The sequence below is a fragment of the Panthera pardus genome, unplaced genomic scaffold (assembly GCF_024362965.1).
Source record: "Panthera pardus isolate Hobbes unplaced genomic scaffold, ASM2436296v1 HiC_scaffold_22, whole genome shotgun sequence".
Taxonomy (NCBI): domain Eukaryota; kingdom Metazoa; phylum Chordata; class Mammalia; order Carnivora; family Felidae; genus Panthera; species Panthera pardus.
Window position 1 is genome coordinate 56,711,202 of NW_026526788.1, and position 27,933 is coordinate 56,739,134.

The window sequence follows — 27,933 nt, forward strand, 5'->3', positions numbered from 1 at the left end:
TTATCTAAAACATTGTTTTTAATAACACAAAACTGGTTCACTCATGAAGACATGGGTACCAGGTTAACAAGTATCAAATGTAACCTGTACGTTTCTCCTAAAATAGTGCCTTGAGCATGAGGGCTTGTCTGCCGCATCCTGGGAAACTGACCCAATGGGGACTTAAAATCTCAAGGGTGGATTCTTTGTTCTGGGTCAGAGTCGGTTCAGGGTCACATGCTCTTGAGGTCTCTGAAGACGACATGGGCTGCATTGCGTCCCGCGGCTCCCATGACGCCTCCTCCTGGGAGGGAGTCTCCCGTGAACCTAAGCGGTGCTCACGACCGTCCCCAGGGAGCAGGCGGGGCCAGAGCTCGTGGGGAAGCCAGCAAGGAAGCAGAGCATGGGCACCTGCAGGGCGGTGCTGGGGACGTGAGCATCAGAACTGGGACGACTATTAAGACAGATTCTGGGCTCGCCTCCAGGCTTCCTGCTCAGAGCTCTGGGCAGGGGGCCCAGTGCACAGTCCAAGCACCTGCCCCCTCAGTCTGGAAAGCCAACGCACTGGATGGAGACCCTCTGGGTGTGAAACTAAAGCGTCAGACTAAAGGTTCAAGGGGCAAGGGGTGGAAGCTCAGACCTCTCTGGGGCATGTCCACAGGGGATGGCAGCCCTGGCAAGGTCAGCGAGGCTTGGAATGGACGCAGGCAAGAATTTTTAGATTAAGAAACGTAATGTTACCAATTCTCACTGGTCTGACATCTGGAGGGGGAATTCAGGGACACGGGTCTTTCACAACCAAAGTTGGCATTTGGAGCGCCGCCTCTGGGGCAAATTTTTAAACTTCGTTTGGAGGAGGTAGGAGCTACCCCGAGGGTGTGGCCAGCTGGCAGAGTCCCCTCCTCCCACCTGTTTCCTGTGCACTGAGAATCCCCAATATGGGGATGGCCTGTTCTCATGGGAGTTCCTTGCTCCCCTCCATCTCTCCCTGCCCCCCTTCTCCCCCGTCAGCAAGCTTCTGCCGTCCAGCCAGCCCCCACAGCCCGCACAGGGAAGAGGGCCCACGTCACTCACCAGGGTGGGCACCGCTGCCACAGAGATACAGGCCCCGGAGAGGACAGCGGTAGCTGGAGTACAGGGGCACGGGGCGGGCGAAGTAGAGCTGGTCCAGGGTCATGGCACAGTGGAATATGTTCTGCGGGAGGCAGGGCCACAGTCGTTGACATAGGAGTGTTATGGTCTTTCGTGCCTTTGCAGGTTTCTTCCCCTCCCCTTCTCCAAGGAAGGTTCTTTTCCTTCCAGCATGTTTTCTTGGAAAGGGGAGGGGAGAGAGAGGACAGTTGCATGTCCTTGGGCTGGGAATGGAGTTTTCCAGAGGCATTTTTCAGGAGGAAAGAAAGGTGAGGAGCACCTTCAGAGTGTGAGAGGGAAAGAAGAGGGAGATGTTAAGTGTTTGCCGAGGACTACAAATCCTCCTCAGTCTGTTTGAAAAATGGAGGATTTGACCTATTTTGGCAGCCGGCTCATGTTTCCTTGGCCAAGACACCCACCTGAGCCTGGGTCCCAGGGGTCCAAGCCCCAGCAGAGTCACAGTGGATGGCAGACAGGGACAGGGTACTCAGGCTTGGTCCTGCTCCCCTGGCTGGGGTCTGAGCAGCTGGGAAGGTGTGGGGGCAGGAGGAGCAAGGGGAAGGGGAAGGTCAAACTTGCAGGGCGGGTCTGGACAAGAAGATCACACCTGCTTGACGTCCCTCCAGCTAACCACGTCAGCATGTCCCAAGCTGGGCTCCTCCTCCCCTACCCCCCAAGTCTGCTCTCTTCCACCTTCCCCACCTCGGTGGGCGACATCACCTTCCCCGCCTGGGCCTCCAGATGGACCCTTCACGTCACCTCCACCCTGACCACATTACACTGAGACTTCTCAGTTCAGCCTGCCCTATGCCTCCCATAACCATCCACTCTGTTCCCTTCCCACCGTCTGGCCTCCTGCACTCTAGATCTGGACCAGCACTGTCCAATAAAAACATAACATGAGCCACATATGCAATTTTTATTTTCTAGGAGCCACATTAAAGTTTAAAAAGAAAATGGTGAAATGAATGTCAATAATATATTTTATTTGACCTAACAGAGCCAAAACATTATCACTTCAACATGTGACCAATACAAATATTATTAATGAGATGTGTTCCATTTTTTTTGTCCTAAGCCTTTGCAGGCTGGTGGGTGTTTTATGTGTACAGCCCGCCTCAGTTTGGCCTCACCCACTGAAACCACCAAGAGCCACGTGAAGCTGGTGGCTGCAGTATGGACCTGGCCTCCTAACTGGTCCCTTTGCCTCCAGTCTCAACAAGGCTTTGATAAATCAGAGAGGAAAGTCCAAGGACCTGCTACCTTAAGAGAGGAGCTCCCTCTGAAGAAAGCCAGATGGGAGAGGTGGCCATGGATGTCCAGACGGGACATCCTGGTGACTTTCTCAGCAGGCACTGCCTCTCCTGTCTGATCTTACTCCTCCCCACTCCCTAGGTCTGACCACTTCTCTGTCCCCTCTCCACCGTGGTCTCTGCACTGTCCTCCCTTCTCAATACGGGCTGGGTGTGGAGAGACAAGATAAAACCAAGTGGGCAGGCCAGGGAGTGGGGGTGCAGGGAGAAGAATGTGATGAGGGATGCCTTATACTCACCCCTCCAGGAAGCCCAAAAATTCTCTCCAGATCAGGCGGTGTGAGGATGTCCCTGCCCACCACGGAGCCCTTGAAGCCAGGGGCGTAGGCCTCGATGCAGTCAAACACTGATTGCAGAACAGCAGAGAAACGAGATGGTGTGAGCAGGAAGAAGAGGAGACACCACGATTGTACAACTTGGCAAATGTATGAAAATTCATTAAACTACACACTTAAAATGGGTCTATTTTTATCATATGCAAATTATATCTCAATAAGCAAAAAATACACAAACAGTCCATGGGCAAGTAAATAATTCATTACAAAGGCCTCTGGGTCCACCCCACTTTCCCACCTGCTCATCCCAGCCCTAAACACAAAGTTACTTGTCTCCCGTGTATATGCAAAGCTTTCTTCACCTCCTTGCTCTGCTCAAGCTGTTTCTTCACTTGGAATGCCCATTGCTGCCTGGCCAACTCCCATTCTTCCTTTAAAACCCAGCTCAAATGTCTCTTCCTTATCTCTCTGGCACATACCTTCCTTCTTCGACTCACAGAGTAAGTTGTATTGTAAGACTGGTTTCTCTATTCATCCCCCCAAATCCCGACTGGACTGTGAGTAACGTTAAGGACAGGAATCGTGTCTTTCAGGCTTTCTTAGCCCAGTGCCGGACCCTAGCAGGCACTCCTTGTGTTGACTTGGGTTCCCTTGGGTTCTTCTCTCCCTTTGGGGGCAGGACCTGGCATTGTTAATCCTGAATGAGCAGATAGGAGGAGAGGGGTCCATTGGGGCTGCACGGCCACCGGTCACTCTGGAGACAGGACGGTCTGGCCCTCTTTACCTTTGTCTGCATAAGCGTTTCTCTCCTGCTCATCCCACACCTTGCCTCCAGCCAGCGTGTAGGGAGTGTACTGTGTGAAGAGCGAGACAACATGGCAGCCGGGGGGAGCCAGGGTAGGGTCCAGCGAGGAAGGGATGCAGAGCTCAATCATAGGCCTGCCACATGGGGGAGGAGAGAGGGTCAGGGGCAAAGAACAGCAGTTGCCCTGAAGGAAGGGCTGGGAGCTTCTCTGAGGTGCCAGGGACATAACGAAGGAAGGCCCGGGGTAACCTGGTGCCAAGGTCGCTGTCTCTTCGAGGCTGTGGTGGTTGCTTGCCTGCACGGGCTCCGTGTCCCCCAGGACAGTCCAGAATGCTCCAGAGGATCTCCCAGTCCCTCACCAGCCTCCCCACCCCCCGCCCCAGGGCCTCTGGTCCCCTTTAGCCTCCTTCCCCAATGGGTGCCTGTCCCCACCTTCCTCCACTACAGCCTGGGCTCTGCCAGGCCTCTCAGGTCTCCGGGGCCCAGCGGGCAGCACAAACAAAGGAGGGAAGGGGCCAGGCCTAGGGCAGCAGGTGCTCAGGTAGCCGGACTTCATCCCCGGTCACCTTTCCCTGAGCAGGCTGGGGAAATCAGAGCTTCCGGGGCTGTGGCCAGCAGACAGAACCCTGAGCAGTTTCCCACCCCCTCCCCTGCTAACAATGCCCCATCTCCTTGGGGCACGTTTTCCCTCTAATCTCCACATCTGACCACCTTCAGGCCACGTGAAATGGCCTTTTCCCTGCATCCCTCATTTACAACGTGTCTTCTGAAACTGGATGTCCAGTAGGCAGCTCCAGAGTAACCTGTCCAAACCCGAATGCCTAAAGCCTGCTCCTCCCCAGCCAGACACACCAGATCCCCCTTCTTCGTAAAGACAAACACCATCGTTTAGCGGCTCCTCTTTCTTGCTCACACCTGACTTTTGTCCAACAGCAGATGCTGCCAGCTTCACCTTCAAATACCCAGTATCTGGCTACTTCTTTTGCTGTTGTTGTTTTTAAAAATTTTTTTAATGTTTTATTAATTTTTGAGAGAGAGACAGAGCATGAGTGGGGGAGGGGCAGAGAAAGAGGGAGACACAGAATCCGAACCAGGCTCCAGGCTCTGAGCTGTCAGCACAGAGCCCGACGCGGGGCTCAAACCCACGAACCATGAGATCATGACCTGAGCCGAAGCTGGACACTTAACTGACTGAGCCACCCAGGTACTGGCTACACCCAGTAGCCATCTGGCTACTTCTTGTCACTTCCACCATCCCTACCCTGGTCTGGGCCACAGTCCTCTGTCTCTTGGATTCTGCAATAGTAACCAATTGCAACAGATGCCTTTTTTTCTCCAAACAGTGGCCAGAGGGGTCTTTCCAAAATGTAAGTCAGGCTCTGCACAAACTTTCCTGGAGTAAAAGCCAGGAGTAGCTTCCAGGGCCCAGCAGGATACAGCAGCCGTAGCTCTGGGACCACCCCCCCACTCTTCCCTTCACTCCCAGGTTCTCTTCCTCTGGCCTCTCTGGTCACATCCCTGTGCCTGCAACACACCACTCCATTCCTGCCCCAGGGCCTTTGCACCTGACTTGCCCTCTACCTGGGTGTTTTCCCTCAGATATTGATAAGATTTTTATTCTCAATTTTTTGGGTCTCTGGTGCCACGCTATCAGAGACGCCTTTCTTTCCTGACCTTCTTATAAAGGCTAGCAAATCCTCCCTTCTTCTGACCTATTTTTCTCCATATTATCAGTGCATGTTTGTTGATTGTCTTGTCTTCCACAACAGAAGGTCAGTGACCTGAGGGCAGAGGCCATGTTGACTCTGCTTGCTGCTCTGTGCCCAGGTTCCTGGACTAAGCCTGTTACAGAGTAGAGGCTCCAAAATATTTATGAATGAATAAATGGGCATTGCCTTTTACCCTTCTCTCAGGGCACTTGTCCTCTTTACCTCATGCCATAAATATTTATGTGCCTGCCTTACGATAAGCTCTGTGTCCGTTTCATGCCCCTGCCTGACCTCCAATTCCCCCAACCTGTACTCAATAGAGTCCCGCCCAGAAAAGGTTTTCAACAGGCTTTGGTGGAAGTTGACAGTATGGAGAGATACTTGCTCTTGTAAGGTCCCTGCCTGTTCCCAGAAGGATGGAGAGACAGCTGGGATGGGAGGTAGGAAATGCTTTTTAGAAGTTTTCTATGAAAGCATCTTATCAGAGACAAGAGAATATGGAGCAGGGGAATCGGGTGAGTGTGTGCCCATTGATGGGGCTGCCAAATCAGAGAAACCCCTTCTCTCCCAGAAAGCATTTTCTGCAATTCTTCTCCAAGGCCAGTGCTGTTTCCTCTGCAGTCCTTTGCTCTCCTGCTAATACGTGACACTTGGCTGAACCATGTCCTACTCTTTACTCCTTACCTGCCCTGGTCCATAGGCTTCTTGTCTAGATGTACTTCCTATCCTTGGACTTAAGTATGGGTTTAGGCAGATTCTGAGACACTGTGAATGTTTAACACCAGGAGGAAGAGGCAATCCTTGCCATGTCTAGACAGACCCCTCACCCACCCCTCACCTGGCCCATGCGTGTAAGATTGTAACAGGGGACACCAAAGCCCAGCGGCCACCCACCTGTGGGAAGGCAGGCCATCCATGGCATCTTCAAAGGCCCGGTGGAGAAGGAGGGTGTCTTCACAGTTCAGGTGGATGGAGCACTGGTGATGGGGCAGTGGCTGGCCCCCGGGAGCATTGGGGGCCGCCAGGAAGTCAGGCAGCCTGTCGACAGCCACTGATGGACCAAAGAGGAGGATGAGGGCCCAAAGGCCCATGTCCTCAGACCCCAGGATCCTCCTTTTCTACCCTTCACCCTGCTCACCCAAGTGATGGACTGGAAAGAAAAAGTATGAAAGAGTGTTTCACCTTCAAACTAGGGGGCAGGCTGGAGGGCAGAGAATAGAGGTGATGATGTAGGCCAGTTCTTTCCAGACTTGGAAATTTCTCACTCAGGTAATGTCAGAAGAGACAGCTCTGCAGTCTGGTGTGCCTCTTACCATTGATCTTGGTAACAGGTGACTGGGTGTCTAGTCGGGAGATCCTGTCCACAAACTCCTCAGGAAGCCATTCCTGGAAGAAGGTTCCATGAAAATGCCTGGGGATGGCTGAGGCCCCAAGGGGCTGCCTTCTTCCTTTGCTAAGGATGGTCCCTCAACCTCTACTGCCAGAAATCCTCTCCATCCTTCAGAGCTCAGCCAAAGCACCTCCTCTGTGAAGTCAGCCTGGATCCCCTCCAGCTTAACACTAACCACTTCTTCCTTTGAGCTCTGCCAGAGCAATGTATATGGCCCACACCAGCTCCTGCTTTGGATATGGCCAGTGGGCTACAGGCCCCTTTTCTCCTCTGGTCTCCAAGCTCTTGTAAATCTTGGTTATTTCAGAATTGTCTTGACAAGATGCTTTTGAACAGATGTTTGTTGAATTTTCTTAGTGGAATTACTCAGAAAAAGTGGTATCTTGTCCCCCCCCCCCCCCCAGGTAGTCCCAAGAATGGTTGGGACCTCCATACTCATATACATATTATCATATCTTCTGGTGACAGGGAAGGTGTGATCAATTGCAAAAATTTCCCCCAATCCTCACCCCTCCCTAGATACACACACCTCTGTAACATCCTCCTACTGTGATTCTGCGCTTGTGACAAGTTCATGTAAGGAAGTAGGATGCAAACAGAAGCCTGAAAAGCACCTGCATGAATGAGTTTGCTCACTTTTGTCCTCTGCCAGGCCCTGAGAACATGCCTGGACTTACATTGGAGGATGAAGGACACATGGAGCAGAGCTAGTCAACCTGGTCATTCCAGCAGAAATTGTCCTGGATTAGCCCCAGCCAGCCAACCTGGGCACATGAGCGAAGCCAGCCAAGATGAACAGGACCCACTAGTTGACCCACAGCTGATGGAAGGTGCATGAGCAAGCCCAGATCGGCTGAACTCAGCCAAGTTCAACTGAATTCTCTAGTTCTGTGTGCTAAATCAGTATTCTTAATATATGCCCACAAGCTGAGCATCCATATGGCCATAGATAATTGACACAGATGCTGGAATTAGCATTGGCTAGAGGGGGAATCAGGGTAGTAGGGTAACTCTGGATTAAAAGTCAGACCCGGGTTCTAGCTCCGGCTCTGCCAATCGCCAGCTGCATGGCCTAGGTCATCTCATTCCTTCGGACCTTCCTTCCCACCCGTGAGGCTTCTTCCCTGTTTGCTACCTGCCTGTTGGGTAAGGAAGAGATGGCTTCCCCCAGTGCAGATACCTGGCACTTACATCTCCCATCCTCATGCAGTCCTGGCTCCCTTGACCAACACCCCCCATGTTGGTGGACAGCTTGCCTCCACCCTCAGGCCTTACCTGTGGTGTCAGCTTCAGGAAGGTGACCTGTGGAGATGCGTTGGACAGCACCACCTTACTCCTCACCTCCGAGCCGTCTTGCAGCACCACTCCTTGGACGCGCCCTTCGCTGCTCACCTGCACTTTGGCCACTGCCTAGAGCCCACCAGAGTGAGGCCCCAGAAACCCCCCAGGAAGAAAAATACAGTTGGATCTTGGAGGATTTCCATTGTCTGTGCTGCTCTGGGGCACTGCCAGCTTCCGCAGCCTGAAGCCACCCTGCTGGGCTCTGCAGCAAAGTGGTGAAGACTTAGCCCACTCACTCTAATGGAAAGGCTCAGCCCAAACGGGGTTAGGGGCCAGAGAATTCAAAGGGGGTGGTCCGAAGAACGGGGGCCTGGTTGACAGCTGCCCAGCCATTAACAGGCTACATAAATTCAGCCCCTTGATTCCAAGCCCCACGTTGTGCCTCAGTTAAAGGAGGACCTTCTGAATTTGACATTTGGTTCTATACTGAGATCCTTGCAAATAATCAGGGTAAGGGGTAGGGGGACATTCACCTTTTCAGTGAAGACACTTGCTCCATGTGCAGTGGCTGAGCTGGTGATGGCATCAGAGAGGGCACCCATGCCACCCTGGACATAGCCCCAGGCCCCTTGCATCCCCTCCAGGCCCCCCATCACGTGATGTAGCAGCACATACCTGAGGACAGACCACTGGGATTTAATCCCAGAGCTTAGGTGCAAATAGACCTTTCTTTCTGGTGCCATTAGCCTCTCCCTCCCCCTGTACTGCCTTTCCCAACAACCTTTGAATGGGCACTGCCTCCATGCCATCAGGTGCCATCAACCCTGCCTCCCAAAGAACTTTCCAGTTCTTGCTCCCTGAGGCCTTTTCCCTGATCCAGGCCTCTCCTCTCATCCCTAAACTGCTGCACTGATGTTCTTCTAGTTGGACCACTTTCTCCCACCCTTTCTTTCCTGCAGGCTTGGAGCCCAATCTCAAAACCTAGCTGAGTCCTGTCACTTCTCTCCTTTGATGCCTTCACTGGCTTGGTGTTGCTCTCAGGGTCATTGCCAGTCTCTGAAAATGACCTCCGGGGCTCCAGCCTCCTCCCTCACCATGCTCCCTGTTGCGGTCCGCACTCCTGCCAAAGCAAACCCCCGCATCATCTGTGCTCAGCCCCCAGTGTCTGCACATGCTGTTCTGGCAGCTTCAAGGCCCCTTCCTCCCTCGTGTTTGTTTACCTAATTCCTCCTGTCCTGAGAGTCTCAGATTAAACATGCCTTCCTCCTGGAGACCTTCTCTGACCCTGGACAGCATTGTTTCCCTGCTTTACCCCCATCCTAACCCTCACAGAACTCCGGTATCATCATCTGCTCTGTGTCTACCTCTCCTATTAGGATTTCAGCTCCATTCACTACCTGGCCCCAGGTCCTGGCACAGGGAAGTGCTCCATCAATATTGACTGAAAGAATTAATGAAGAAACAAATTACTTAAAGGCACACTTCATAAACTGGGCAGTAGCTAGGCCTCCTGGAGACCTACAGAGAAAAGGACAGAAGGCACCAGCTGGAACATCCAAATTGGCTGGTGGATCACAGAGTTGGCCAAAGTATGGCAACCGCTGCCAACCCCCTTCTTCCATGGCCCTGGGGAATTCAGAGCTGGCTTAATGTGTGTTGAAAAACCACTTCCAAGGGTGGTTCTCATCTTTTCAGAGAAAAGCCACGTTGATGCAGCTTCTAGCTGCATCTTGTGATACACCAGAAATGGCCCAACACTTGGCAGTATCCTCTATCCCAAGACACGTACACACACACGCACACGCACACATACAAACGCACACACACACACCCCACATACCCTCCGTTCCTGCTCCTACAAGTGGCCGTTAACTCATCCCATAGGTACAGACTTCACTGTGTCTGCCTGCCCCCTCTTGGATCAGGCTGTCAACACAGCCCCCACCTATAGTGTTCCACCCTCACCAAGGTGTGTGTGTGTGTGTGTGTGTGTGTGTGTGTGTGTGTGTGTCTTGGAACCCACGGAAAGGAACTTTGTGTGTGGGGGGGAGGGCTAATGGGACTTTGTGGGAGGAGAAGAGATAAAAAGAGAGACAGAGAAGGAGTGAAAGGGAGAGAGAGACAAAAGAAGGAGGAAGTGGGGGAGGAGGAGGAGAGTGGGAAGTTGTTCATGTTGAGATATACCAGTGGGAGAGAGGTTTTTCTCACTGAAACAGTAAGGAGTAGTGGCTAAGAAGGAGGATTTTGGAGGGTCAGACAACGTGGGCTGGAAATCAGTTCTGCAACCACTAGCTGTGTGACTTCAGGCAAGACCTGCCCCTTCTCTGAGCCACGGCTCTCAGATGTTGCTCTGAGGGTTAGATGGGAGCTTGGCTTCGTGCCCGGCTCACTCAGAGAGCTCGGTGAGCGGTAACAGCAGCTGTTAGCACTTGTGGGGGATTCACTCTGCTCTCGCTGCACCCCTCACCACCACGCCCCACACTCACCCACTCCCCGGAGTGTGGGGACTTGTCATGGCTCCAATCACAGCATCCGTTGCCAGAGTGGCTTTTAGAGGCTCGGACTCAAACCACTGATCCAGCACCTAGGACAGCAAAATGTCAGGGAGAAGGGCATAGGGACCTGGGGAGGACAGTCCCCCTCAATGTGGGGTCTAGCCTGAGGCTGGGAAGCCCCTCACCTTTGTAATTGGAGCTGTGAGGACCTGGTAATACTGGGGCAGCTGGGCTCCCAGCACACGACCTAAAAGAGAAGACCCATAACGCATAGGCTGAGATAGGCAAGAAAGAGTCAGTCCAATCCGTGATATCTCTGCTCCTACCTCTTTATCTGTAAAATGGGAGTAATATTTCATATCCCAGGAGCTACTGTGAGGACTGAGTGACATATGTAAAGCATTTGCAAGTTCATAGGCACTTAATACATTTTAGCTGTTAGAATTATTTTTGGGAAAATGTTAACTTGTACCTTATTCCCTTACTTCGAACTCTGTAAGGCCCATACCCTGGGAGGCAGCCAGCTTGGCCAGGCCATTGCTCTCAGGCTGATTCACACTACGCCGGAGGCTCACGGGGCAGAAGGGCTCTGAGGACACGGATCGTGATCTTTAGCTGTTGTAGCCCCAGTGCCTAGCTTAGTGTCTGGCACACAGCACTTGCTTAATACATTTCGTCGCGTGAAGCTTCTTGGACTGGTCATCCGAGAGGCAGTGTCTACTTCTGGCATTTGTGATAGATTCTATTGGCTCTGATCGGTCCTTCACTCCTCCCCGAATCCACACACTTTGTCCATCCAACTCTGCAGCGTCTCCCGCTGGAAATCTTTCCAGTTTCACTCCTCCTTTCCTTGGGGTCACCCTTCAAAGTGAACTATTTGCATATAAGCCTTTTCTCAGGCTCTGTTTCTAGGGCGGGCTGGGCAAAAACCTTCTCCCCAGAGTACTCGGACAGCCCCTATTAATTGGTGGCAGGTGGCAGGCTGAAGAAGGTTCAGGCTTTGGTCCAATCATCGGGAAAATGGGCTCGAGTCCCCAAAGGTCACTCATCATACCCAGATGCCTGCACTTTGGACCTACCTGCCTGCAGCAGGGGTTTGAGGGTGGAGAGCGACTTGAGCCTTTGCAGCAGGGAACCCCTCTGGAAGGCCTCCGCGTCCACCGGCGCTGCATCCAGCAGAGGGTCTATGGCTAATGCCAACCGATTCATGAATGCCTCATATTTGGGGAAGGCCTGGAACAGAGAGCCCTGAGTCAAGGCCCCATTGCTTAGAATCCCACAAGGACATTGCCCCACTGCTCTGCCCTCCATGCCGCCCCCATGTGGCCTGCTGCTCCTAGCCAGGCCTCCGTGACTCCTCAGGCAAATTACTCCCAGTTCTGGGTCTGTGTGAGCTGATGTCAGCGCTAGGGGAGGTCGGAGAAATCCTGAGCAGTACATGAGCCAGTAGGGTGGTGGCAGGGACAAGGAGTTATGCTGGCCAAGACCAGTTATCAGCCACAGAAAACTGGCAAGTATCCTAGGATGTGGTTTCTGTGATAAACCGTGAAACCACTTTAAAGTTTCTCTTCTCAGTCCTGTCTTCCCGTGTATTACTGGTAAAAGAAAGATCCCTTCCCCTGTATTCCAGCATGATGACTATTGTTTCCTGGCCTGCAAATCCCCTCCATCTTCTTGTCCTATCCAGAAACAGAAGCCTACTCCCCATCGCCCCACAAGCCCCCCCGAGCCGAGTCCATTTCTCTCTTTCTCTTTTTTTTCAGAATCCATTTCAACAGAGTGGTTAGGACACCCACCCTTCCTTCACTGTGTGGGTGACAGGAGCTGGGATGGAGGCCTCTGCCACCAGGGCCCTGTCTCAATCCTCAGCCCTCACCTTTTAATTTTTTGGTTCATCTATACTCATGAATATATCCATGGAATTTTTTTTTTCAACGTTTTTTATTTATTTTTGGGACAGAGAGAGACAGAGCATGAACGGGGGAGGGGCAGAGAGAGAGGGAGACACAGAATCGGAAACAGGCTCCAGGCTCCGAGCCATCAGCCCAGAGCCTGACGCGGGGCTCGAACTCACGGACCGCGAGATGGTGACCTGGCTGAAGTCGGACGCTTAACCGACTGTGCCACCCAGGCGCCCCTATATCCATGGAATTTTAATAAGGTTACAGAAGGAAAAGTTCTGTGTGGAAGTACATTTGAGAAGTCTTGATAAAAATGACCTTAGCAGCCTTCTCTACAGTAGGCCTTTAATGTGACAACATGAAAAGATAAAACCGGGATTCGGTTTCCTTACTTTCCACCCCAGGATGTGGCCTCTGCCTCCTGTTCCTGTGGTCACTAGCACGCAAGGCCTCAGCCACTGTCCTATAGGCCTGGGGACGTGGCCTTGTCCTGAATCCTCTCTGGTGCATCTGAGATGGTCAGGGTTTAGAGGAGAGGGTGGAGGCAGGCGTCCCCAGCCCACTGCACAAAAGAGAAGCACTTTGAAAGAGCAAGCTCCCCAGGTGATTCTGCTCATCGGCCAGGCTTAGAAACCACTGGCTGAAGAGAGATTCTGTGTGTCTGCAGTTCTCTTGGTTTTACTCAACAATAGAGTACAAAAAGCAACACACATGGATTGTATTAACCTAGGTTCTCCTTACTGTCCTCACTGAGACATGAGTTAATACTATGCCTCAGCTTGTGTCTAGGCTTGGTACAAAAATATGTCCATTTAAAGAATCTATATCTGCAACACCAGTCACACCAGGCCCATAAGATTATTCAATGACTCAAGGGGCACCTGGGTGGCTTAGTCAGTTAAGCATCTGACCTCAGCTCAGGTCATGATCTCACCGTTTGTGAGTTCGAGCCCTGCATTGGGATCTGTGTTCACAGCTCAGAGCCTGGAGCCTGCTTTGGATTCTGTCTCTTCCTCTCTCTCTCTGCCCCTCCCCTCCTCTCTCTCTCAACAATAAATAAACATTAAAAAAAAAGATTATTCAATGACTCATATACATGAAGGTACCCAACAAATTCCTTATAATGCAATCCCAAGGGAAAGCTATGCATTCTCCATCAGACCTATGTCCCTCCTTCCAGCAGACCGGCATGCCATCCTGGACAATTTCTTGCCTTGGGCTGCCTGGGGATTAATGCCAGATCGAATGAATATTATAAATCTCTTGTCCTAAATTCCTGATCCAATTCATTCTATCCATAATTGTCTCTGATCCTCCCTTCATTCCTCTTTTTTGGCTTTCATGGACTTTAATATTGATAACCACCTGGAGTTCTAGTTGTAAGCAGGAAAGATGGAAAGCACCGTAGTAGAAGTACATACCGGTGGATTCCCTTTTGAAATTCAGCCAGCAGAGACCACCTGAACAGTGGCCTCATAGTTTGAGGGTCTCCAGTGTCCACCGGCCTTAATCACTGTCTTCCATTCCCTTCTCTCTGAAGTGCTCGGATCAGAGGCTACCACAGACCGGAGCCCTCCTAGGGCAGGTGGGGTGGCCTGTCCCAGCCCTCGTGGCCTTTGGACGACATGCTCTAGGATGACTCCGAACAGGCCCAATTCCTTTCGGGAGCCACCTCCAGGCTGGCAAGGGAGGAGGAGACCCGTTGCCAGTCCCTTTCCCTACCTGCGCATCTCTCCGCGAGAACTGGGCAATCTGCTTCTGGTTTTCCGCCATGTCTGTGCCCAGAAGAAGGGACCTGGGGACCTTGTTCCCTGTGCCCTCTTCCAGCATTGGGGTGAAGGAGTAGGGGTTCCGAAGATGAAGCCTCAGCCCGTGTTTCTGCAGAACACACATAGCAAAGCAACATTTTAAGGGATCTGTGGCCTCTGCCCTTGACCCTTCTCTGATTGGGTTCGCAACAATTTAGGTCTCTGCAAACAGTTCCCCGAGGCACGTGGCACTGGTTCTTACATTTTCTAATGTAAGTACATAAAAAGCGTGCTTGCCCAGGCACTCTTTGGCAGGCCACGCCATACCACAACATGTCATACCACACCATGCCACACTACATCACACAATCCCACACCACACTATACCACACCACACCAAGCTACCCTGTGCCAAGGACTGTACTAAGGTTTACAATGATCACCTCACAACAACTCTAAGTACATTGTCCTCACTTTACGAATACAACAACAGAGGCACAGGGCAGTGACATAACTTGTCCAAGGTCACCTTGGGAGGTGGATCTGGGTTTCAAAACCACATCTCTGTGACTCCAAAGCTCTGACTCTCAGCACTAGTCTATAACTGCCCCCACTTCAGAAATAAATAATTAAAATTTAGAAAGACACAATAAAGCAATGGTTATGTGAAAATCCATACTTACGAGGTAGATAAATTATTCACATCAAAAAATTTTATTTACTTTGCAGACTCATTTACTCCAGGGTCACTTTAAATGGAAGTTCCCTTGATGCATTTAAAATATGATTTGACTTAACAAATATTTGACTGGCAAACAGAACTTTCCAAGAGCACATCTACTTCTTCAATGGAGGTACAGATAAAACACAAGGGGCCTGAGCTGGCCCCACAAATAAGACTTACTATTCCAACTAAAGACTTCTTTTTTTCTGAAACCACTTTATTGAGGTATGAGTGACATACCAAAAGCTGTACGTATTTAATGTGTTTAACCTGATGAATTCGGCACCTAGAGACTTCTTCCCAGATCCTTGGCCAGCTCCCTCTCCTCTCTGACTGCTCTGTTCACATGTCACCTGAGCAGCAAGGCGTCCCTTACCAGCCCAGCACTTTCTGCCCCCTCGTCTTGCTTTATTTGTCTTTGAAGCACTTACTGCCCCCTGGCTAACTGCATACTTAGTTACTCAGTCTCCCCCAAGTGTAATGTCAGCTCTATGAGCTCAAGGGCATAGTTTCTTTTCTCAGTGCTATATCCTTAGCACCTAGATATAGTGCAATCAATACGTATTCTGTTGACTGAATAAATTGAATGCCATGTTGCAGACCAGGTACATGTCCAGAGACAGAAACAAGATCTGAGTAGAAGTTCTGGAAAACACAAGGAAACCAAAAAAGCCCTCTCCAACAATTACAGCTGACATTTCCCTAAGCCAGAGATATTCCAGATGGTGGGATCGCCATGGGGAGAGCATTCTGTGGAGGGGAGTCCAAAGGTTTGGTAGGGGTTTGGGTTGGAAGACCTCCAGAGTCCTTTCTAACACCAACATGGGGAAATGTGTTTGATCCAAGCTGGAGAAAATTTCAGGTTGGTTTCTCTCAGGTTAGTCTTTCTCACCCAGGAAGCATCCTTAGTTTCTCCTTTTCCTTTCCCCTCATCCCAACAGTCACCAAGTCTCACTGGCTGAGTCTCCAGAAGTTGTCTACTTCTCTCCATCTCCACTGCCCCTCAGCGCAAGCCACCATCTTGTGAGCTACCGCAGCCACCGCCTCACCCATCTCCTTGAGACCACAGCCGCTTCTACCACATTCCACACCACCCAGCAGGCGGACTGACCTTTCATGAAGTCATAAACTCCATCCCTCCACTTCTTCTGCCCATGGCACTCAGAATAAAATGCAGTCCCTCCTTCATAGCCTACAAGGTCCTATGTCAACTGATCCGGACCCCCTCTCCCACACCCTCAGCTGCCCCTCTGCCATCACGGTCTACTTTCTTCTGCCTTGGGCCTGTCCACCTCTACTTCCCTCTGACTGGAACATTCTCTGCTCAGGTGACCACAAGGCTGGTGACTTCTTAGCATCCACATGTCAGTTCAAATGTCACCTCCTCAGGGAAGTTTTCCTGGTTGCCAGTCCAGGCTGGACTTCTGGTCCTTCACTACCATATTGTCTTGTTTCCCTTTCTTTAGGCAACACCTACCTCTACTTGAAGTTCCCTTCCTAAGGCAGAAGCCTTGCTGCCCCCATTCACCACAGTGTCCCCAAGGGCTTCTCCCAGTGTGGGACACAGGGAAGGGGCTCAGAAACGTTTACTGAATGAATGAATCAATAACCCACCCCAGATAAGGGACCCAAGAGTTATTTCAAGTAGAACTAATTGAATATGATTTTTTTTTTTTTTGGTCTGACTCAGGACTTTCTCATCAATTGAACCTTTGCCATTCTTGATGGCTTTAATTATGTGGTGTCAGAATCAGAAGAGGGATGTTGAATCACCATTAGATTGGTTCAGATCGTGCAGTTCTCTTATAAAAACAAAGCCCTTCTTCTGATTTCCCCACAAGTGTTCTCAGCATGCATAGCACCCCGGGTGGAAATCGCTAGGAAGGGACAAGGTGTATATGAGGGACCAGAGGTAAGGGAGATCTAAAGGGTGTGGTTCCCGGGCCCCAGCATAGTCCCGCAGAATCAGCCCTCAAATCAAGGTCCCCCAGGGTCCCATCAGTTTCCCACATTGTTCTGACAGACCTGAAAGTTTAAGAGCCTTGCATCAGGTTTCCAGGGAGCAAAGTGGGAGCACACTGATCTGGTTGAGACCCGGAAGAACAGAGAGGGAGGGGAGGGAGGACAAGGGGTTGCCACTTGAATGAGGTCAAGGCTGGCCCAGGAAGAGCAGGATAAGGCAGCCCCTGGCTGATTCGGGAGAAAAGACCCCCAGAGCAGAACTCTGCCCTCCCAGCCTGGATTCCACTGCTTAATGTGGGGTGGCTATCAAAGCAAACCAGGATAGTGGATAGACCCGGGAGGTGATCCAATCTGATGTTCTTGTTGACAGCTGGGGAAACTAAGATCCAGAACGCAGGCCCCATTGAGGCCCCGAGTGGGTGGGGTAAACCATCCTCTGGCTCAAGGATGGAAGAGACGCAGTGGCACGAAAGGCTAGCCTCACACTTTAGGTGAGGGCTTAGTCTAACCGGGGACAGGCCTGTAGTGGCCAGGTCTGATAGGCAGTGGCCGGCCCGGGTCCCCGGGTCGGCTGCCTTTTCTGCGGCCTCAGTTTTCTCAGCTGCTACATGGGAGTTATAGTGCTAGCTGACAATTATTGAGCACTAACCATGCCCCAGGCACTGCACTAATGATGAGCGAACCTATTAAAACCACCACAATAGCCTCACCATGTAGGTACTATCACCATCCCCACCTTACAGATGAGAAAGACGGGGCGCTGGGAGGCAGCTGATAAAACCATCAAGCAGGGATTCAAAACTGTTAGGTCCCAGGGTGTGTGAGCTCAGCCCTGTCTTCTGCCCAGACCCCACCTGGAGAGCTCCTGCCTGTGACCTTGTCCATTGCAAACTGTAACGTGCAGGATCGCTATCAGGATGCCTGTGGCGGCACATTGGACCTCAAGAACAGGGAGAAGGAGGCAGGTAGACCTGATGCAAATTCTGTCATTTCCCAGTGTGTGAACTTAACCTCCCAGCACCTCGGTTCCCTCGTCATAAAACGGGAACACTAAAACAATTCTTGTCTCACAGGTGCAGCCCAATTGATAGAGCATTAGAGCTTGTAGCCCAGGTTGTGACACTGGTAATTAAACTGTTCTTTATTGTTGTCTGGAAAGAGGACATTCCTAGAACGACTTCAGTTGCCCTGTTGTAGACGCCTTCCAGGTTGCCAGTGTCCTGGTCAATAAGGTGCCCCGGGCTCCGTCCGGGATTAATTCTGTGCATCACGAAGCAGGACTGTTCTGTCCCATGATTTGGGCACCACGCTCCTATTAATGCAGCCTAAGATTAGGGGTCAAGTCATACACTCAATTCGCTTGGGAGTTTCTAGTTAAAGGAACCCTATGACAGAAAACATTTTCAAATGAGTAACTTCTATAAAGAGAACACTCGTGGAAATTTCCATTCTGTCATCCTGAGTTTTCAGAAGTTACATTTTTCAAAAGAAGGGTCTACCCACAGCCCCCATCCGCAGCCACATCTGCCACTATGTATAATGCGTGCATTTGCAGGTTGCCTTCAGCACTAATCTGGTGTGGACTGCGGACCAGAGACCCTTTCCCAGGCCTTGGCTAGATTTCATCCGGTCCTGCCTGGTTGGCCGTGATTTCTCTCTCTAAGTAGGCAACAGTGGTTGAAGATCTTATTATAAATTTCAAACTTTCAATTTAGAGCAAAGTTGATGCTAAAGTGCTCACAGCTTCTTGTATGGATGATACACAGGATCCTTTTCCCTGAGTAGTGGTGACCCAGGCACAAGCAGGGAGAAGCTAAGTGGGCTCCAGAAATGTGGGGACCGAGTTTACAAAAGGCAGTGATCTGCAAGGACAGGAGTAGAGCTGGGTCAGCCTGTGGCCCAAGGTTAAGCTGACTAAGAGGAGTCATCTAGGGGCCAGTCAGCGTTCTCAGGACCCCTCAAAGCAGCCCAGGAGCCAGAGGAGCTGAAAATCCCTGGGGTCCAACTTCCTGCTCAAGAGACTGAGAATAGTAACAGGATCTAAAGATTAATGAGGGAAGAAATCGGGCTCTTGTCAGAGGCCCAGGGGTTCAGGCAGGTACCCAGCGAGGGCCAGGTGACATGCCAGGAGGTGATGGGGCCGGGCAGAGCTGGAACCCCAGTCCCGTGCAAGGCACCAGCCAGTGTTGCATGCAGAAACATGGGCCTGGTGTTCACAAGGCTTGTTCTTCAAAAGATGTCCAAGTTTTATGTGAAATTTCCCATTTTTAAGGCACTGGGTAGGCTAGACAAAACCCATCTGCGGGAATGCACCAAGGAGGGCATGTGGGTAGACAAACCCTTGGATAGAAGAGAGACCCTAGGTGCAGGGAACCACGTGGGTGCAAAATAGGGAGGCTTCACCCCAGGTGGGGAAGCTGGAACCGGCCCTCCCCCACCATCAGGCCATGGGTAGAACTGGGGGGGGGGCACGGGGGGGGGCAGTTCTACCTTCAGCTCCAGGTCGATGTAAATCTGTGGCCTCAGCAGGCTGAGGAGGTAGGATGCTCGGGAGAACTTAAACCCTGAAATGGAATCCGATAAAGACAGTCACCGGTGGTCACCACTGGTCGCCCTCTGCCACCCCCACACCACCTCTCAGGGCTCACCTGGGATGATCTCCTCAGTGACAGCTGCACCTCCAATCACTGGGCGTCTCTCAAAGACTGCCGTGTTCACCCCCAGTCTCTGCAGGTACGCCGCCTGGGGGGTACACAGGGTCTTCCCTTCATCACTGGGGCCTACCTGCCAGCTCAGGGTCCTCGCTACAGGGCCAGCGTGCTACCCCTAGGCTCATGCTGTTCCCGCTTCTGGGGATGCCATTCCCCTTGCTTCCTCTGTAAATTCGCACTTTCCCAGATGTCTTGCAAGATGCAACACGACTGGTCCTGCCCCTCCATGTCCCAGCTGAAGGTGACCTTCCCTCCCGCATGGCCTGGGTAGCTCTGGGAAGTCACACTGCACCCTGCCCAAGCCCGCTCAGGGTGCCCATCTCCTCTAGGTGAGGGCAAGCCTCATGCCTCCTCAGAAGCACAGAGGCAGCGCGTGAGCTTGCCCAGTGAGCACCAAGCTAGACCGCCAAACTCTACTTCCTCTTTTTGCTGGAGCGGCCTCAGCACCTAATCCATCTGGCCTGTTTCCTCCAGTGCAAACACGGGCCTGATGATGGTAACACCCCCTTGGCCTGCTTCACGCACTGATCCCTGACACACAGCACGTGCCCAAGAGAGGAAGCTACAGTTACAGCACAGCTTTATTTGGGGGGCGAGGGGACAAATATTGCAGGGATTTTATTAATTTTTCCTAGCACTTAGTGGGAAATCAATAAGTATCTGTTAAACTGAACTGGACCTGAGTCTACAGACCTGCACTGCTGGTCCTCCCACTACCATCCCTGCCAAGATAACGACAGAAACGGTGTAACTCAGAAAGCTTGTTTTTAAAAGTTTACTTGGCAATGACTCTGTGCCAGACCCTGTGAGTGCATCACCCCATTTAATCCACCTCACAACCCTAGGGGCGGGCGCTATGATTCTCCCCATTTCACAGATGAGGAAACTGAGCCCAAAGGAGGTAGCTTGCCTCAGGCTCACAGAGTAGAGGTGCTGGGAATTGAACCCAGATGGTCTGGACTCAGGATCTATACTCCTGACACATCTCAGTGTGGAAGAAAAAAAGCCACTCTGGCATTGGGAAGCCGCCTGGCCCTTGGCCGTAAACCATACTCTCCCATCACACTTGAGCAGCCTCACAGAATGACAACCTCAGACTGAGACCATGATAAATGGGACAGAACAAGCCCATCTCACAATTTTGTCTGAGTACAAACATAAAACAAGGGCTCTGGGTCACCCACAAGATACCCAACACCGCCCCCTCTCTTGGCCAAAATTAGTGGTTGCTGCTTCCTTACCAGTTATCCTCTCCTCCTACTGGTCCCTCTCCCCATAGATAAGATTTATCGAGATGCTAGTCGCAGGGGCATTCCTGCTCTGACAGTATCCAGTGTAGAGCAAACCCCTCTTTTGCCCCCCAGATCATCCAACCAGAGTTCATATCCTAGAATAGGCTCTTCTTAACCCCCTCCTCCTGAGCTGCCTCCCGCCCCCACCCCCACCCCGAAGCCAGTCACCACCCAACTCCCTGAATGGCAGGGCTGCGTCTGGGTGGGTCTTCGGCTAGAGGGCACTGACACCAACCTCCCTTGGGCTAGGAACCTCCAATAACAAAGAGTCCCCATCTGTGAGGCTTTGTGTGGCTGGTCCTTAAGGCACGTCACTTGCTGGCTTTATGGCAACTCTGAGACTGGGCATTTTTATTCTTTTACGGTGGTTGAGATAGCCTAAATGACTTGCCTTGACCTTCACAGATAGAAAGTGGCAGAGCTGGGGGATGCGCCTGTGTTCATATTAACATTAAAATCAATGTTTTAAATTACTGATCAGTTGAGTTACATAGTACTCCCTATAAAACGTTCAAGTAAAACTAATATGTCAGGGAAAAGGATGAAGATTTCACGCAAGTCTCACGGCCCCCTCTCCCCAGCATTGCGAAGTCCTCCTGTATGGATATTCTAGAGCAGCCTCTGCTTCAGGAGGATGTACCGTGCTTGTCTTGTGAACACCTCTAGCACACACTTTAGCTTTCTAGGGTACAGGGACCAGAGTTTGAGAAGCACAGCCTCAGGATAGCCCTGACCTGGCTCAGCTTTGGACCTAGAAGCCAGTGGTGTTGGGGCAGGGCCCTGCCTCCTCTGCTAGCCTGGCTTCCTCGCTGTCTCCAGGGTATACCTGGGGCTGTGTGGCTGCTGGGTACTTCAGGGTGACACATGGCAGAGACCCGGCTGTGCAGCACAGGGACTATATACACAAGGACCGCCCCCTCATCTGTAGTCAGAGGGCCCCACCCACCAGGCCTCAGCTCCCCAGGCTCTGACATGTCTCCCAGCCTATGTCAGTTACATATGCTCCCACCTCTTCATCATCTTGTTTCTGAAAGCTCCCTGACTCTCCCAAAGTCATGGGGGAAATGCACATATGTTATGGAGAGGATAGGAAAGAGAGCCTCTGATACTCTCCTTAACTACCAAAGAAATCCATTTGACAGCCACCGATCAGTGCCCTGGAGAGGAGGCTAGCCGGCCTCCCCATGTCTCCCGTGGCCCACACCCTGCCTGCTTCCTCACATTCCGGCGACAACCTCATGTCCAGGGGTCATGAAGTGGGGCAGAGGGGGAGGTACTCACAGCCACCAGCCCATTGTGTCCTGCAATGAGACAAGGGAAAGAGGAGGAGAGCAGCAGTGGTCAGCAAGCAGACAGACATATACCTGAGGAACGTGGTCACCCATCCCTGTCCCCATGCTCGTGAAGATCCTGGGGACGTAGCAGAGAGTTGGATGTTGCAACAGCTTGATGCCATAAAACACCTGGTCTGTGGGGAGTCAGAAAACCCTGGTTCTTGTCCTGGCTCGAAAAATGTCCCGTCACCCTGGCCTGGCCAGTGGCTCCACGCTGGAGTGAGGGGTGAGGAGAAATCCACAGTCATCAGACAAAAGCTATCTCACAAAGCCTCGCATTGCTGGGCTTCCCAGCACCTGGGGATGAGCAAGGGACTGGTGAGGGAGAGTCATGGTTTCCGTGGCAGGGACAGAAGGGGAGCGTGGCTGGTATGCTGCTAGGCAGACAAGCCCTCCTTGCCTGGTGTGGAATCACCGGCCGTCCAGGTGCGTGCTGGGCATGTGGATGGCTGCTGTCCAACATGGCTTGTTCTCCCCAAGCGTGGTTCACTGTAGTGCCCCAGAAGGCTTTAGTCACATGACTTTGTCTTTGTCAACCACCAACATTCCTGGGGTAAGATGGGAACAGTTCAAAATGAAGTAACTGAACATAGCTTACGGAGTGCCAGCCGATTGGGTGAACTTTGCTATTTTACATGTTTAAGTTTCTTTCCAAAGATCTTAGGAGGGCTGCCCCTGGGTTAGGAGCCCTAAACTTGACTTGGGATCCCATGTTGCACACCAGGCCCCCCTGGTAGCAAGTGCTTCTCCTGTTTCGAGAAGCTTCAGGACCACCTGAGAACCCCTCCCCAGAGTCAGCTCAGCAGGGCGAAGGCGGGGCCCTGGGACGGATTTCTCATAAGCCCCCAGGTCATTCTGATGTGGCTATCAGAGCCAAGCACAGCCGGTGGGGTGGGAGGGCCTCTTCTTCCCTCACTTTCAGGATAACGCAGAGCTGCTGATGAAGAATCCCTTGTCGGGCAGAGAACAGGCCCTGGTTGTTTTCAAGTAGTGGGGACAGGCCTTGTCTGGAACACTTGGCACACATTCCTCCTTGGTGACAGAAGGTCACTATGAGTCTTCAGGGATGTCAGTAGAAGACTATGTTCTCTGAGCACCAACCTGAACCCGGCGTTCACTCAAATAAAATGTCCAGCCATTAATTTGACAAACATCCATAAATAGGAGGCAGCAATGACCCACATGATGGATTTCTTCATGGCTGAGCTGATTTTGTTTTACATTTTCCACACAGAGACTCCCAGAATTTGAGAAGTCATTGAGCCAACTTCTCTTCCATTAAAGGAACCTCTAAAACAGAGCTTTTCAACTCCCTTTGACCATGAGCCACAGGAGGAAGTACGTTTTACACTGTGACTTGGTACATAACCCACCTAGAAATGTATTTAACAGACAAAAGCTTCATGAACAATATCAACTCATCCACGTGATAAGCATGTGAAGATCCATTTGATTACATTTCATTTGGAAAGACCAGTTAACATACTGTTTTTATATATTTTGAAAAGTTTCTTAATAAGGTTTAAAAAATATGCTGGATGGGATTCATGAATGGGTTGCAACCTGCAGTTTGAAAAGTCCTGCTCTCTAATATATACATCAAATTAAAGGCAGACTGTCCTGGGCTCAACCTGGTTTCTGCTATTTACAGAACATGGCCCTCGGAGAGTCACTCTGACCTGCCATGAGCTTTGGGCTTCTTGCAGTGTTGGAGGGAGAAACACCAATAATATATGTAAAGCACCTGACCCTGGGCAGGCCCACAATAAATGGTAGCTATTTGTCTCTTGAGTAGTGCTGATCATAAATCTCAGAAACTGAATAAAAGCTTCCAGGCAACTCGGTCCAGTTCAGTCATCACACGTTAGCCCATAGGTACACAAACAGACCTCAAATGACAAAGGTCAAGATCCCATCAGCCCAGGACCCTCTTTCCTCCACTAGTCCATCCCCAGTCCTGCCTGGGCCCTCCTGTGGCTTCTGGTGACCTCTCCTTCCCCTGTGAGGGGGTCTTAAGCTACAGGCTCTGATAACCTCCAGCCTGACTCCAGGGATCCATAGATAGCCAGGCACGTGGGGCTCGTGGGGGAAGCTGTTCTGGACTCGGACTTTCAAATGTGGCCTGCAGCCGCCCGCGTCAGGCCCACTCCAAATTCTGGTCAGATGTGCTGACTTCCACTGAATCCTAATCACCAGGGGCAAGGCCAGGAACTGCATTTTAACAAGCTCCTTGGGTCACTCTTAGGCATATTTAGTTAAGTGACTAATCAGGGTCATCTTCAAGGTGGCTCCCGGGTAGTGGTGTGACCTCAGGGAGCAGAGATAACCCTTCTCTCAGAAGATGGCCACTCTGTTCCTTACTTGGTCCCCAAAAGCCCTTAAATGGGGCTTCCCTTTATGCGTAGCAATTAAACAATGTCAAGCAAAAACTCACACCTGAGACTCACACACATGTGGGCAATTCACTCTGGCATCTGGTGACCTGGAGTCAACTGTCCCTGCCAGAAGGCAGGAGGGGTGTGCCGTCACCAAGGGCAGAAAGGGAGTTGGGGGGGGGGGGGGGGGCGCAGTGCCATTTACTGCACCCAGTTAGGTCTACAGCTGGCTTCCCCCAGCCAGGAGGTTTGTGACAGTTGTCAAACACAGCCATTGCTACAATTTAAATTATATAAACTTATGGTGAAATAAATTATAAACAAAGGTAATACATACGCAAAACTTGTCAACTTCCCTACATCATATTACTATGTGTCACAATTACCTATGCTCTTGTGGTTTTTTACCTCTGAGCAGCCGTCAGCAGGCTGCGCTGTGTCACAGTGTCACAGTGGGCTGCTGTGACTCTTTTCCAAATTCACATGCAACCGCGTCACCGTGGTAACTTGAAGAAGGCCATGGTGGGAGTATTTGCACCATGAAAGTCAGTGAACATTACATGTCGTGGCTCCATGTATTGCTTTGTTGATGGTTAGAGTTATGAAAGCAATGGAGAAAACGCTAACAATGCAGATGAAACCCAACCATGTGCTGTGTCCCTGGCTGTTCCATCGTGAAAAAGCACAAAGAATTAAGAAAGTATTCTCCCAGAACGGGAAAAACATGATCTGTTTGAGCGAAGTCTCTCCCGTCATGGAACAAGTGAAGTTCAGATGTACCTTTGTTGCTTTGCTTCGCTTCTACTCTTTGAAGTCAATCAAAAGGTCAAACATTCCCTTGGGCACTAGCCTTATTTGTCAGTAGGAACCAGAAGGTTGCTAAGTGTAGCAAAAATCCCAGAAATTTGGGGAGAGCCAGTTGGCCACCTGGAATTTAGAGTATTGCGGATCTTATTTGTAAAATCGTGTGCTATGCTTCTTTCATTTCAATATTTATACTAAACTTACGTATATATATTTGCACACATTTTTCCCTGGAGAGGCGACCGTTAAAAACATTAACTGGCCATGACTGCTCTTAGAACATACAAAAATGAAGAGATGTCAGAACAGGATGCAGCTTTAAAACTGTGTAACGAACGTCTTCTTTCAATCCTGCCATTGTCTGTCTAAGCCCAGTGGGAGAGAATGCCAGAAGAGGCCCCTAGGGAGTGTGAATGGAAGGATCTGAGCAAAGGCAACCTTCTCCCAGCCCCACGCCCTCACACAGTCACGTGTCAGAATCACTCTGTAGCCTGGGGGTCAGCGAAGTGCAGCAGATGTGCAAGAAAGACAGCAGGGGCTGTTAGCCTCTGCAGACATGCGACTCATTTCTATTTTTCCCTAAGCCCCCTTTATAGAACCTTCCAGTTTCCTTGGGGGATACATGGTCTTACTGGTGAAGTGGTGGCGACCAGAAGTCAGGGCACTTGGTATGACTGGATTTCATGGGTCTGTTATCCCAAGGCTCTTTCTTTCCAATCCTTGTGTACCATACGCTTTCTAAGAATGTGGTGCCAAGGGGCTAATTTTGCAGGAGATACATGGAAACCCCTGCGCTCACCTATTCTTCTCTGGTCATTCTAGAAGGGAACACCAAAGCCCAGAGAGGGCAAGAATATGCCCCAGACCACACAGCAAGTTGATGGCAGAGCCAGCCCCACAACCTTGGTGCCTGCTCGCAGACTAAGTGGGCTTTCCACCCCCGCCCTGCCCCCCGACTCTGTTCTGGCCCAAACCCTGGTCATCCTGTGGACGGAGGAGAGGGAGGGGTGGGGCTTGGGACTGCACCCCCCAAACTCCATTCCCCCACCCCCCGGGCTCTGAGCAGGGCCGCCTTCCTGCCCCTCAGCTCCAGCACATCCTGGTTACCTGCTCCTATCACCACGGCATCGTACTCAGGCTTTAGGCGTCCTCTGGCTTCCCAATGAGCTCCTCTCCAAGCAGGGCAAGAAGAGGCACCTATGACCCGGCTGAGTCCTCGGCCACTTGCAGCCATTTCTGCCCAGTACTAGGCCAGGAATTTGCTTACAATCAGCTTTCTGTGCTGCCTGGGCAGGGGGAGGGGCAGGGAGAGAACAGGAAGAGAGGAGGAGCTGCAGTCCAGCTGCCGTACTTGGCTCTGGGCCAGGACTACTTGGAGGACATGCAGCCTGCAGAGTCCACACAGGGCAGAGTCTCGGGAGGTCACCCGTTCACCGGGCAGAAGTCGTGCCACCTCCAAAACGTAGAGCAGGCACTGTGCGGTTAACTCTAGGGCTCCCATGTGCGGGGGGGCTGTGCCGACCACAGTCCCCAGCCTCTCACGGAAACCCTAGAACCCCCATTTTATGGACCAGGGCCACTGAGGCTCAGAGAAGGGACCGGGGAGGTCATGCAGGCAGAGAGTGTGCTGGCAGGGCCCCCTCCCCAGCACTGTCCTGCTTCTCATTAAGGGGTTTAATGTCTGGGATTTGCTGGGGAACAAGTCCAGAGGACGTGCTGTGAGACTGCTCTAGGGCCACAGCCTTCCGCCTGCAGGATGGTGAGGGGCTCGACACCCACCGCAGGCCCAGGCAACCCCACAGGGTCTCCGTGACCAGAGCCTCAGTACAATGAGGGCCACATCTGTCGCTGGGGTCCCCCCGAGAGCTGCGTGTTCTCTCCCAGACACTTGAGCACCCTGCGCTCAATAGGCCGCCTCAGAAGCTTGTAAGGGATGGGGGTTCACCTTTTTCTTTTGAAGGCCTGGTCATCTGTCTTCTGGCACCTTTCCCATTTCCCCAAATCCTCAAGGATTAAAGATCACATCTGCAAAGATCTTCAGCTAACACCCTTCCTTGCTACCCTCTGGCCTGGCTTGTATCAGGTGCTCCTTTGTTCTCTGCCCATTGGCTAGCAGGCCACCTCTCTACGGTAGGAAAAAAGCACTGTAGGAGTTGAGTGTCTGTACTGCTATGACATCTGTCAGTATTCTAGAAACCCACTATTAGAAATGCATCTTAAGGGGCGCCTGGGTGGCTCAGTCGGTTAAGCGTCCGACTTCGGCTCAGGTCAGGATCTCGCGGTCCGTGAGTTCGAGCCCCGCGTCGGGCTCTGGGCTGGTGGCTCAGAGCCTGGAGCCTGCTTCCGATTCTGTGTCTCCCTCTCTCTCTGCCCCTCCCCCATTCATGCTCTGTCTCTCTCTGTCTCAAAAATAAATAAAGGTTAAAAAAATTAAAAAAAAAAAAAAAGAAATGCATCTTAAAATTGGGAGAATTTGAGGAGAAGGTGCATCTGAGTGGGAGAGCTTTCTGTGGAACCTTCTACTTGTGACTGAGACACCCTGACACTCCAGGTTTACACCATGTGTGAATCTCTGCTGAAATCTGATGCAGGATGTCCACCCCAGTGTTACAATATCGAACATTCAGGGGACTGGTTAAACCAGATGGGTCACATCATGTAGCTGCTCAAAATTAAGGAAAACTATCAGGGGACAAAAGTGGAT

The 27,933-nt window shown here is 51.5% G+C and overlaps 1 protein-coding gene across 8 annotated transcripts; it reads right to left on the minus strand.

The window, feature by feature from the left end:
* On the minus strand, positions 1–27,465 carry PYROXD2 (pyridine nucleotide-disulphide oxidoreductase domain 2). 8 transcript variants are annotated; one of them, XM_053909817.1, is made up of 16 exons: positions 27,175–27,463; positions 21,998–22,017; positions 19,362–19,455; positions 19,204–19,277; positions 14,002–14,157; positions 11,458–11,611; positions 10,564–10,625; positions 10,370–10,467; positions 8,417–8,558; positions 7,878–8,012; positions 6,526–6,598; positions 6,107–6,263; positions 3,483–3,637; positions 2,663–2,769; positions 1,054–1,289; positions 1–283 (listed from the first exon to the last, which is right to left on the minus strand). In XM_053909817.1, the coding sequence occupies exons 1-16, from the start codon at positions 27,197–27,199 to the stop codon at positions 196–198; spliced, it is 1,776 nt and encodes a 591-aa protein (XP_053765792.1). In that variant the 5' UTR covers positions 27,200–27,463; the 3' UTR covers positions 1–195. The 8 variants fall into 8 exon arrangements, 5 of the variants coding, with proteins under 5 accessions (XP_053765792.1, XP_019314627.2, XP_019314631.2 ...); XM_019459082.2 differs by having other exon boundaries at positions 26,337–27,463; XM_019459086.2 differs by having other exon boundaries at positions 1,054–1,174; positions 26,337–27,462.
* Positions 27,466–27,933: the final 468 nt, after the last annotated feature.